Source organism: Stegostoma tigrinum, chromosome 5, assembly GCF_030684315.1.
Source record: "Stegostoma tigrinum isolate sSteTig4 chromosome 5, sSteTig4.hap1, whole genome shotgun sequence".
Lineage (NCBI taxonomy): Eukaryota > Metazoa > Chordata > Chondrichthyes > Orectolobiformes > Stegostomatidae > Stegostoma > Stegostoma tigrinum.
In genome coordinates this window covers 65,127,731-65,140,274 of record NC_081358.1, presented here as the reverse complement: position 1 = coordinate 65,140,274, position 12,544 = coordinate 65,127,731, and the positions used below count along the sequence as shown (strand labels likewise).

Sequence of the window (12,544 nt, the reverse complement as noted above, 5' to 3'; positions counted from 1 at the left end):
AGGTCTGGGTGGGATGCTCAGTGTGGACTTGTTGGGCCAAAGGGCCTGTTTACATGCTGTAGGGGTTCTATGATGTGTTACTCCCAACAGTTCAAGACAGCAGATCCCCAAGGGGATTTAGGGATGGGTTAAAAAACAAGAAATGCTGGCCTAATGATACCCACACACTCATCTGGATTCTTCAAAAAAGGTTTCTATAAAATTTGAGATCAATTGTGTTTTGGTAACCACCTTAATTTGAACTTCAATATTTTTGTAATGTTAGATTATAAAATGCACCATAGGATTTAAAATGTATTTTATTTTGCATTTTCCAAAGACATTCAAGCATCAGCAATTGTAACCTCTACTTCAACACCAGGCTCAATACTGATGGAGGTAATCTGTTTCACGATTTCAGATGGACTGTGTAGATCAATTAGACGTTTGTGGATCCTCATTTGGAAGCGATCCCAGGTTTTAGAACCTTCACCACAAGGAGTTTTTCTTGTTGTGATACGCAGAGTCTGAAATAAAGCATGAACAGATTATGCAAGAGATTTATCCATGTTTATGCAGTTTATTTTTTTCCCCCCACCCCCTGATGAAAGAACACAACTCTTGGGGCATGAAGAAAATATGCTGCAAATAAATTCAATCAAATAATGAAATTCAGATTCCCTCAGTCAAGTACTTCAACCCGCACAGAAAAATTCTACTTAAAAGAATGTCTGAATGAAAACCTTTTGACCATTGTCCAGAGAATTGTACCAATATTACTGGTAGTCGTACATAGTTTACAATAGACTGTTAAACCAATTCACTCAAAGTTGAGCATGTCAAAAGAGATCAACTGTCAATCACAGCAGACTCTCAACTAAACAGATACTAAGCTAACTGAGGGACAGACAACAAGGACTAAAAGGAGGTTCTACACTATAGAGATTGTAAGGACCCAAAATGTCAACTTTCTTGCTCCTCTGATGCTGCTTGACCTGTTGTGTTCCTCTGGCTCCACACTTATTGCTACACTGTAGCATTCATTTGGAGTCTGTCAGTCCTAGAGGTCTTGTCTACCTTTTCTGGCTAGTATGAAAAGGATTTAATTCTGGTAAGAACAGCTGTCACCAACTGCTCATACAGACTACTGCACTAAAGGTAACAGTGTTATAATTAACAATCGGCTACTAATAGCAGGTGTTCTTGGCACTGTAGTAGCATTTCAGTCTGTGGGCAAAAAGATCTAGGTCCAGGCCTCACCTTTTCCCAAGGAGGTAGCTCACAAAATGTCTAAACAGGATGATTTTAGAAGGGTTTAATATCTCCCAACAAGGCTTTGGAGACAACTTTTCGTTGCAACTACCTTTCTCAATTTATTTAACTATCAAATAAAAAGATCAACTTCAGTCCAGTAGCAAAGTAGAGACACAATGTCAAAATAAAACATGGATTACCAGACAAATAGTATGCTCAGTCCCAGCATCTACAGTGATCAGTCTTTGTCTCACCTGGTTAGATGTTTAGCGTAGTTGGAAACTGATAAGTACAGTTTGCTGTTTCTCTGAATGTTGTTATAGATCTGTACCTGTTAGTTTATGCTTTAGAAATGCTCGCCAGTTTCTGCTATGAGAATGTATGGGTGCAGGTATCAATCTATGCTTTGCTTCTGCGATATCAAAGCTTTAGTTATTGACAATTAATAATCGGGTATCCGACTACGTGGAAAAAATAGTTTAAACTTGAAACAAAAACACAGCATTTTCAAAAATAGTTCTCCGAGCATGGTTAAATCACAGGTGGCCTTGCTCCTTACGCAAGGATTCTTAACATACTAAAATAGTCTGATATCGCGAACGTCTTAAGGTTTTCAGTTTGGCACAGTATATTCTCTATAAATCAGACAGACATTCACTGAGGCTACCTAGCTTTTAAATCAATTATTATCTGATGACACACCTTTAAACTTCTCCATCACTTTTCAAGACTATCTGATGGCTTTCAGACAACCCACCTTAATCTCAGATAAAGGAATGACAAACTTAAGTATGGCCAGGACTTCCACCCCAGACCACTCACCTGAGAGAGTACAGAATTGGTGGAATTCATAAGCAAAGCGTTATTTAGGTTGGGTCTGAGGAGATCGAGAATGATGGAAATGAAGGCGACACACGCACGCTTGTGCGAGGGCAAAAGTAGGAAGCCAACTTTTTGCGCGAGGGACAGAGCGCGCCAGACAGAGCGCGCCAGACAGAGCGCGCCAGACAGCGAGCGAGACAGCGAGCGAGACAGCGCGAGAGAGAGACAGCGCGAGAGAGAGCGAGAGAGAGAGAGAGAGAGAGACAGCGCGAGAGAGAGAGAGAGAGAGAGACAGCGCGAGAGAGAGAGAGAGAGAGACAGCGCGAGAGAGAGAGAGAGAGAGAGACAGCGCGAGAGAGAGAGAGAGAGAGAGACAGCGCGAGAGAGAGAGAGAGAGAGAGACAGCGCGAGAGAGAGAGAGAGAGAGACAGCGCGAGAGAGAGAGAGAGAGAGAGAGACAGCGCGAGAGAGAGAGAGAGAGAGAGAGACAGCGCGAGAGAGAGAGAGAGAGACAGCGCGAGAGAGAGAGAGAGAGAGAGACAGCGCGAGAGAGAGAGAGAGACAGCGCGAGAGAGAGAGACAGCGCGAGAGAGAGAGAGAGACAGCGCGAGAGACAGCGCGAGAGAGAGACAGCGCGAGAGACAGCGCGAGAGAGAGAGAGAGAGAGAGACAGCGCGAGAGAGAGAGAGAGAGAGAGACAGCGCGGAGAGAGAGAGAGAGACAGCGCGAGAGAGAGAGAGAGAGAGACAGCGCGAGAGAGAGAGAGAGAGAGAGAGAGACAGCGCGAGAGAGAGAGAGAGACAGCGCGAGAGAGAGAGAGAGACAGCGCGAGAGAGAGAGAGAGACAGCGCGAGAGAGAGAGAGAGACAGCGCGAGAGAGAGAGAGAGACAGCGCGAGAGAGAGAGAGAGACAGCGCGAGAGAGAGAGAGAGACAGCGCGAGAGAGAGAGAGAGACAGCGCGAGAGAGAGAGAGAGACAGCGCGAGAGAGAGAGAGAGACAGCGCGAGAGAGAGAGAGAGACAGCGCGAGAGAGAGAGAGAGACAGCGCGAGAGAGAGAGAGAGACAGCGCGAGAGAGAGAGAGAGACAGCGCGAGAGAGAGAGAGAGACAGCGCGAGAGAGAGAGAGAGACAGCGCGAGAGAGAGAGAGAGACAGCGCGAGAGAGAGAGAGAGACAGCGCGAGAGAGAGAGAGAGACAGCGCGAGAGAGAGAGAGAGACAGCGCGAGAGAGAGAGAGAGACAGCGCGAGAGAGAGAGAGACAGCGCGAGAGAGAGAGAGAGAGAGAGAGAGAGAGACAGCGCGAGAGAGAGAGAGAGAGAGAGACAGCGCGAGAGAGAGAGAGAGAGAGACAGCGCGAGAGACAGCGCGAGAGAGAGAGAGACAGCGCGAGAGAGAGAGAGAGAGACAGCGCGAGAGAGAGAGAGAGAGACAGCGCGAGAGAGAGAGAGAGAGACAGCGCGAGAGAGAGAGAGAGAGACAGCGCGAGAGAGAGAGAGAGACAGCGCGAGAGAGAGAGAGAGACAGCGCGAGAGAGAGAGAGAGACAGCGCGAGAGAGAGAGAGAGACAGCGCGAGAGAGAGAGAGACAGCGCGAGAGAGAGAGAGAGAGAGAGAGAGAGAGACAGCGCGAGAGAGAGAGAGAGAGAGAGACAGCGCGAGAGAGAGAGAGAGAGAGACAGCGCGAGAGACAGCGCGAGAGAGAGAGAGACAGCGCGAGAGAGAGAGAGAGAGAGAGAGACAGCGCGAGAGAGAGAGAGAGAGACAGCGCGAGAGAGAGAGAGAGAGACAGCGCGAGAGAGAGAGAGAGAGACAGCGCGAGAGAGAGAGAGAGAGACAGCGCGAGATGAGAGAGAGAGACAGCGCGAGAGAGAGAGAGAGAGAGACAGCGCGAGAGAGAGAGAGAGAGAGACAGCGCGAGAGAGAGAGAGAGAGAGAGACAGCGCGAGAGGAGAGAGAGAGAGAGAGACAGCGCGAGAGAGAGAGAGAGAGAGACAGCGCGAGAGAGAGAGAGAGAGACAGCGCGAGAGAGAGAGAGAGACAGCGCGAGAGAGAGAGACAGCGCGAGAGAGAGAGACAGCGCGAGAGAGAATTTTGGAAGATCTAATTCAAGTGCCAACTATACCCTAAGTGGAAAAGCCCTGGGAAAAATTCATGCACAGAGAGATCTAGGTATTCAGGTCCACTGTACCCTGAAGGTGGCAACAAAGGTCGCTACTGTGGTCAAGGCGGCATATAGCATGCTTTCTTTCATCAGATAAGCTGTTGAGTACAAGAGTTGGCAGGTCATGCTGCAATTATATAGGCTTTGGTTCGACCACATTTGGAATGCTGCTTACACTTCTGGTCACGACATTTCCAAAAAGGATGTAGCTGCTTTGGAGAGGGTGCAGAGGAGGTTCACCAGTATGTTGCCTGGTATGGAGGGCGCTAGCAATGAAGTGAGGTTGAATAGATTAGGATTATTTACATTAGAAAGACACAGGTTGAGGGGGGACCTGACTGAGTTCGACAAAATCATGAGAAGTACAGACAGAGTGGATAAAAAGAAGCTTTCCCCGCACCCCCACCCACCACCAGCGTGGCAGACACAATTACTAGGGGTCACGATTTCAAGGTGAGGGGGGGGAAAAATTTAAATGGAGATATGGGTGAAAAGTTCTTTACGCAGAGGGTGGTGGGTGCCAGGAACGCGTTGCCAGCAGAGGTGGTGGGGGGACATCTAGACATATACATGAATGGGCAGGGAGCAGGCACATACAGATCCTTGGAAAGTAGGCGACAGGTTTAGATAGAGGATCTGGATTGGCACAGGCTTGGAGGGCCAAAGGGCTTTTCCCTGTGCTGTAATCTTCTTTGTTCTTTGTTTGTTCACATTCCTATCGTATCTCTAATGACCAAGAATATACTCATGTTCTTATGGTACAAAATTTGTGAAAAATTAGAACAGAAAGAGAAATTTTCCCTCACTTGATATCTCGAGTTCTGGACTAAGTGGGGGAACAGCTTTGACCTGGCGAGACCCAAGTATTATATTTAAACAAAGGTTATGTAGTGATATATAGGGCAATTCTACTACTCAGTCTATACATAGGACATCCCTCACTCAGGGATCAAATTAGCAAATCCAAGGCAAACATTTCCTCGCCTAAGAATGGAATTCATACTGGTACATCACTAAAGGCATGTCATCAACAGTGAAAACTTGAGAAGGACTTGTTACATACTTCTATATAAGCTCATTCTGGTAAATGTGGAATATCCCTTAACCTGCCAACCAGAGGCCACAGATTTCCACACTTACATCATTTTCATTGTAATTTGTTTTCATGAGACATATGCATTTGCAAAGCTACCTCATGTCCATCTCAAACTATCCTTGGCTGAACCACTTCAGAGGGTAGTCAATCCCATTACTACGGACCTGCAGTAACGTAGACCAAACCAGCCAAGGACAGCAGATTTCCTTCATTAATCTAGACCAGAGGATCTTAACAACAATCAATAACAGTAACGCTGATCAAAAAAAACTGAAATCAACCTTGCTTTCCACTGACTACCAAAGCAGGACATGCATCAGAGATAACAAGCTGGATCAAATGGGGGAGGAGAAGGGGGCTCTGAAATAAATAGGGAGAGAGGGGGAGGCGGAGGTGGATAGAAGATGGATAGAGGAGAAGATAGGCGGAGAGGAGGCAAATCGGTCGAGGAGGCAGGGAAGGAGCCAGTAAAGGTGAGTATAGGTGGGGAGGGAGGGAGGAGATAGGTCAGTCCAGGGAGGACAGACAGGTCAAGGGGGCGGGATGAGGTTAGTAGGTAGGAGAAGGCTGTGGGGCTTGAGGTGGGAGGAGGGGGTAGGTGGGAGGAAGGATAGGTTAGGGAGGCGGGGACGAGCTGGGCTGATTTTGGGTTGCTGTATGGGGACGGGAGATTTTGAAGCTGGTGAAATCCACGTTGATACCCTTGGGCTGCAGGGTTCCCATGTAGAATATGAGTTGCAGTTCCTGCAACCTTCGGGCAACATCGTTGTGACACTGCAGGAGGCCCAGGATGGACATGTCGTCTGTGGTATGGGAGGGGGAGTGGAAATGGAAATGGTTCGCGACTGGGAGGTGCAGTTATTTAATGCAAACCAAGCATAGGTGTTGCGCAAAGTGGTCCCCAAGCCTCCGCTTTGTTTCCCTGATGTAGAGGAGGCCAAAATAGGTACAGCAGATACAGTATGCCAAATTAGCAGATGAGCAGGTAAACATCTGCTTGATGTGGGAAGTCTTCTTGGGGACTGGGATGGGGGTGAGGGAGGAGGTGGAGGCAGGTGTAGCACTTCCTGCGCTTGCAAGGAGAAGTGCCAGGTGTAGTGGGGCTGCAGGGGAGTGTGGACATGACATGGGAGTCAAGGAGAGAGTGGTCCCTCCAGAAAGCAGATAAGGGTGGGGAGGGAAAAAGGTCTTTAGTGGCAGGGTTGGAGTGCAAATAGCAGAAGTGTAGGAGGATGATGCGCTAGATCGGAAGTTGGTGGGGTGCTACACGATGACGACGGGGACTCTGTTTTGGTTGTTACTGCAGGGAGGGAGTGCGAGGGAGGAGCCGCAGCAAATGCAGGAGACACTGGTTGAGAGCGTTCCTGACCACTGAGGTGGGGGGTGAAGTTGTGATTCTTGGAAAAATGAGGAAGTCCGAGATGTATGGGAGTGGATTGCCTCATCCTGGGAGCAGATACGGCGGAGGCGAAGGAATTGGGAATAGGGGGATGGCATTTTTGATTAGATTAGATTCCCCACAGTGTGGAAACAGGCCCTTTGGCCCAACAAGTCCACACCGCCCCTTGGAGCATCGCACCCAGACCCATCCCCCTATAACCCACACTCCCCTGAATACTATGGGCAATTTAGCATGGCCGATCCACCTAGCCTGCACATCTTTGGAATGTGGGTGGAAACTGGAGCACCCGGAGGAAACCCACACAGACACGAGAGAATGTGCAAACTCCACACAGATAGTTACCTGAGGCTGGAATCGAACCGGGGTCCCTGGCGCTGTGAGGCTGCAGTGCTAACCACTGAGCTACCGTGCTGCCCAAATACCTGTTTTGCAGGAAGGTGGGTGAGAGGAGGTGTATTCTAGGTAGCTGTGGGAGTTGGTGGGCTTGAAATGGATATTGGTTTCTAGGCTGTTGCCACAGATGGCGAGCGGGGGGGGTCCAGGAAGGAGAGAGAGGTATCAGAGATGGTCCTGGTGAACATAAGGTTGGGGTGGAAGGTGTCGGTGAAGTGGATGAGCTGTTTGAGCTCCTTGTGGGGGCACAAGGCAGCGCCCATACTGTCACTGATGTGACCAAGGGAGAGGTGGGGCCTAGGGCCAGTGTAGGTATGGAAGAGGGATTGTTCCATGTAACCTACAAAGAGAGGCAGGCATAGCATGGGACCATGCAGGTACACATGGCCAACCCCGTGGTGTCACGGACATAGGTTCCTGGACAAAGGGGGAGAAAATGGAGTCGAGATAGGTGGAGATAAGTTCGGTGGGGCAGGAGCAGGCAGAGGCAATAGGTCGACCATGGCAGGCAGGTTTGTGGACTTTGGGGTGGTGTCCAGGAGGAGGCAAGAGAAGGGATTAATAGAGGGAGGGTTAGGTTCCCCCGCAGAACGTGCAGCCCTCTGCTATTTATTTCAGAACCCCCCCATTTATGAAGAAGGGCCGAGGCTCAAGTGGTCAGCCTTCCTGCTCCTGATGCTGGTTGGCCTGCTGTGTTTAACCAGCTCCACACCTTGTTATCTCAGATTCTCTAGCATCTGCAGTTCCTACTTTCTCTAGGACATTAACCCATTGGCCAGAGCTGGGTCCCTGGATTACTGGCAGCATAGTCGTGGTATGACATCTCCCGTGAATTGCAGTTCTTCAAATGTAGCCTCTTCACACCCTTAAAAGTCAATCTGAATTCCATTCCTTAGATTTGCTAAAGTTCAGCTACCAGCCTACCTCAGAATAGCCCTATCTCCAATCCATTAACGTTCTTGCCATACTAGCTTCAAATTAAAACTCACTGTCCTTCACTGTTAATACTTGCTTTCAGTTTTCTCCCTTAAATTATCAAGTACATTTAAAAACTAAAAGACTAAATTGCAAAATCCAACCAATGCAAAGAATGGATATTTAATACCCCTAGCTAACTGTTCAGAATCGCTGCAGTGTGGAAACAGGCCCTTCAGCCCTACAAGTCCACAATGACCCATCCCCCTATAATCCACCTAGGCTCCACATCCCTGAACGCTATGGGCAATTTAGCATAGCCAATCCACCTAAACTGCACATCTTTGGACTGTGGGATGAAACTGGAGCACTGGGAGGAAACCCACACAGACACAGGGAGAATGTGCAAACTCCATACAAACAGTCGCTTGTGGTGGAATCGAACCTGGGTCCCGAGTGCTGCGAGGCAGCAGCGCTAAGAGAGCGTGAAACAATTTGGTATATTGTCTTTCAACTGAACTCACTGCTATAATGCATGCAAACCCGCACAAGTGCAATCCTGCATACAGCAATAAAAGATACATGGCTAGATAATTTATATGCCAGTCTTGCTGTAAGTGTTTTCAAATCATTCGGACATTCGTGCCTTTAATAATTCCACAAGATATTATTCATACAAAACCAGAAAAAGTCCTGTGTTTCAGCTAACAGGTGGCAGAACACCACTGATGGGTCATCTTATGCTATTGTCTTTTTCCAGGAACTTGAGCGTAATCATTTTTTTCCATCACCAATGCAAGATTAAAAAGATAACCTGATCTACTGATAAGCAGTTAGCACAAACTCCAGTGTGAATGAATCCCCTCCTGCTATATATTAAAAAAAACACACTTCAGCTTATTTTTGCCTATAACTTTTGGTATTAGTGCAGTGTTACTACACAGAAATGTTATATAAAACTTCTGACTTAGTTTTCTCCCCACCTCTGCAGAGGGCCTTACCTTCGTAGGCATGCGAACAGGTCCCTTGACTTTCAGGTTCTTCTCTTTAGCACCACGAATTAGATCAGCACAAACTGGAGAGAGAGAAGTAAAACAAAAATTCAGTCGTCAAGAAAGCATACACCACTAATTGCCATCTGCAAAAAAAACTGGCTCAGAATAGCGTACAAAGCAATCATATTGATTCATTTACAAAAAGTATCTTCCTTGCCAGCAAAATTCAATTCAGTCAGAACAATTACAGTGCTTGGCAACTTTCTTCTGATGTTACAGAAAGAGTCAGTTGTTCGGCAGTTTCATTTCTCTTAACAAAGCTCATGCTTTTAACACCAATGATATAGTCCCCAATGCTAGTTTATCACTTCATCCAGTCACACAAGGGAGAACAGTGTATAATACAAATTTAAAACTGGGGTCAGTAGACCAACGGGTTCCAGTTATTACCCATTTGTTCAACTAAAAATGGAGAAGAAAAAAAAGTTTCTCAATACTCAAAACTCCAAATACACATTCTAGACTGTTTAAATACAGGTTGAACTACAGTTTCCATGGCAAAACGTGGGACAATGAACATTGGTTGCGCTGACACTGTAAACAAGAATTTGCCATAAGAAAGCATCATCTACACTTTGTAGAGATTGTACTTTGCTGCGGAGGATAGACTTGAATGTTCCAATGATGGAGACAGCAAAGCTGTCGGGAATGCCCAACTCCTGGCAGGGTCACTCATGACAGTCAAGTAGCACAAAGTGCAATCCAAAACAAGTCTTCAACAGCAATAATGCTGTGATATCGACGACCTTGATAGTTGGATGAAGGCTGCAGCAGATAAGAAGACACTCAGTCACCAAGGTTTCCTTGCCAGTGAAACTAGACTTCCTTTTCCCAAGAACTGTATGTCTGGCATGCAACAACATTCCCACATTTAAAGATGTCCCACAAAGGCATCTACTAGAAGATGGAATTTCCTAAGCAGACAAGCATTCTTGTTAGCAAATGACTGTTGGCTTACGCATTTCCATAGTAACCCAAGTTCAAATAGGAGGCTAGTTAAGAACCCAGCAGTAAAACTACCTACCTTTCTCAAGTGATTTCACATTCCGGCTGGTCAAAGTAATTCTAATGCGGTGAATTGCAACCTCCTGTTCCATAGGTGCTTTGCCAGGATCTTTAAATGCCTGTCCAAATGAAAAAGCGTAAACTAAGCAGAGTTCTCAAAATGTTACACGTTTCTGCCAAAGTTGAAAAAGCCAATTTAGACCGTATCTGGTTATGTTACGACAACATTAAAACATATAGAAGACTCTTGGGTTACTTATTCATAGATCACTAAAGAAGTCAGCAGAGCACACAAATACCAAGTTAAAGGTGGCATATGGGATACTTGCTTTAATCAGTTGTGACATCCAGTACAAGAGCAAGGAGGTAATGTTAGAATCATATAGAACATTGATTAGGCCACAGCTGGGAGTACTGTGTGCAGTTCTGAGCACCACAGAAAGGATATGATAGTACTAGGAGATAGACAGGATGTTGCCTGGGATGGAGGAACTGAGCTAAAGGAGACTAGATAGGCTTGGAATGTTTTCTTTAGAGCAGAGAAGGCCGGTGTAGGCAGGTTGAGCATGATTGAGTTATGTAAGATCATGAGGGGTAGGGACAGGGTGAATAGAACGCAGCTGATGTCCTGGGTTTTGTGGTGTCAATCACAAGACAGCACATTTTTAAAAAGGCAAGGGCTAGGAAATTCAGACGGGTTTTTTTTGGGGGGGGTGAATACTTTTACCACTTGTGGACGATCGGAGTCTGGAATGCACTGTCTGGGAAAGCCGCGGAGACCAGAAATCCTACAACCTTTAAAAAAGGTTTGAATGAACACTTCAAATATCATAACATTCAAGAATGTGGGTCAGGTGTAGGAAATTGGAAACTTAGTGGCAGTAATGTCAGACTGACGCAATGGGTCGAAGGGCCTTTTCTGCACTAAGTCTCCATACCGTTCACCTGTAATTTTGCCACCTGCAAATTTGAGTAATGCACTGAGAAATCCTAAATACACTTCTTCCTTTTGGTAAAAAGTGCACACAATAATACTTAGTCAAACAACTTAAATCTAAAAATTTTAAAGTCACCATCTTGCAGTAGCAGACGGTTATCTAAAAGCCAAGGTAATAGCCTCGAACTGTTTAAAATTGTAACTTCAGTTAAAACGTACCTCTTACGAAACAGCCAAGACCCAATTTGAAACTTTCAACAAAAATTTATAAACATCGAAAAAAAATTGCAAATGCCGAATCAGCATGACAGAAACGCATTGCTAAAACAAGTCGCAAGGTATTGTTCTCTCTGTTCTGTAAGGAGTTTGAGGACCCAGACAGGAGCCCAACTCGGTACGATAAAGGCGACTGCCTCGAGAAGCAGCCTGCCTCTCCGTAGTGCCTCACAGAACTACTGAAAATTTGAGCAGTTTTGTTTTAAAACACGCGGGTCGAGGCCCTTCGTATCCGCGCTGCTCACTGTTTAAATCCCATTCCCAACACTTAACCCATAGCTTTGTCTACAGTACACAATGCCGTTATTTAATTTCGATCCATTTCGTTCGATCAACGCTTCTTTCGTCGTCTCCTGAAAATAAACGCTAGCTCGTACCCAATCAGAAATTAATACCAAGAGATCCCTCAGTCAATTACAGAGCGCAGGCGCAACACATGGACTAGCCAATACCACGGGGAAGGCCCCAGGCCTATTGCCCGCGCGCACAGTTCGGCTCTTGGCCGCGGCCCACTCTAGAACCCTTTACTCTCACCATGGTAAACTCCTGACCAACTTATCCGTCGACTTAGGATTTTGGAAGTGAACGAACAGCGGTGAGTCAGGAGCACATGGGCCGATACTACTTCCTACTCTAACTGCTTTCACAACCGAAGAGGAAGCAGCGTAACGTCGGCAACGTTTAAATACTGACGCCACGCCCCTAACGCGCCAGTGGGACGGCTTCCGGATGATGGGCTGAGGGTTTTCCGATTGGGAGGCGGAGTCGCCGGTGACTGAGTGCAAAACCTCGGAATCGGAGCGGATCGCATAGCGCATGCGGTCCGGCGCTGAGATATCCCCGTTCCCCGACCGCATACTGAGGTTTAGCCTGCTGCGCCCTCTAACACTCGGAGGTCCAATGATCACAGTGTTATCTTCCCCGAGGCCAAGATGCGAGATTTGAGGAGGTCGTTGATTCCAGGTCACTTTAATAAGTACTTAATTTTCTTTTGAGAGACTACATTTTACATTTTACAAAAGTACTTTTGCAAACATTACTATGAAATAGTAATAAAATAAGTTATTAAAATTACACATAACAAGGTGTGGAGCTGGATGAACACAGCAGGGCAAGCGGCATCATAGGAGTAAGGCTGTCGTTTCGGGCCTAGACCCTCCGCTTTTGCTGGATACGCACTGGACCCCAGACAATTGATATTACAGTCCTATAAAGTTTAGAGCAAAGCCACCAACGCCTCGCCTAGAG

The 12,544-nt window shown here is 46.8% G+C and overlaps 1 protein-coding gene and 1 non-coding gene across 2 annotated transcripts; both read right to left on the bottom strand.

Annotated features, from left to right (window-relative positions):
- Positions 1-281: 281 nt before the first annotated feature.
- Positions 282-11,964, bottom strand: rps20 (ribosomal protein S20). Its single transcript, XM_048529584.2, has 4 exons — positions 11,831-11,964; positions 10,103-10,202; positions 9,025-9,098; positions 282-506 (listed from the first exon to the last, which is right to left on the bottom strand). The coding sequence occupies exons 1-4, from the start codon at positions 11,831-11,833 to the stop codon at positions 324-326; spliced, it is 360 nt and encodes a 119-aa protein (XP_048385541.1). The 5' UTR covers positions 11,834-11,964; the 3' UTR covers positions 282-323.
- Positions 9,172-9,237, bottom strand: LOC125452154 (small nucleolar RNA U54). The gene has a single exon (XR_007247484.1). It is a non-coding gene; the product is annotated as a small nucleolar RNA U54 (small nucleolar RNA).
- Positions 11,965-12,544: the final 580 nt, after the last annotated feature.

What these genes read in the sequence shown, in the direction of transcription:
- rps20 (XM_048529584.2), bottom strand. An exon ending in TGTGAAATCACTTGAGAAAG is followed by an intron (nt 9,099 to 10,102) that starts GTAGGTAGTTTT and finishes CTCTCTCTCCAG; the next exon opens with TTTGTGCTGATCTAATTCGT. An exon ending in CTGTTCGCATGCCTACGAAG is followed by an intron (nt 507 to 9,024) that starts GTAAGGCCCTCT and finishes GCTTTATTTCAG; the next exon opens with ACTCTGCGTATCACAACAAG.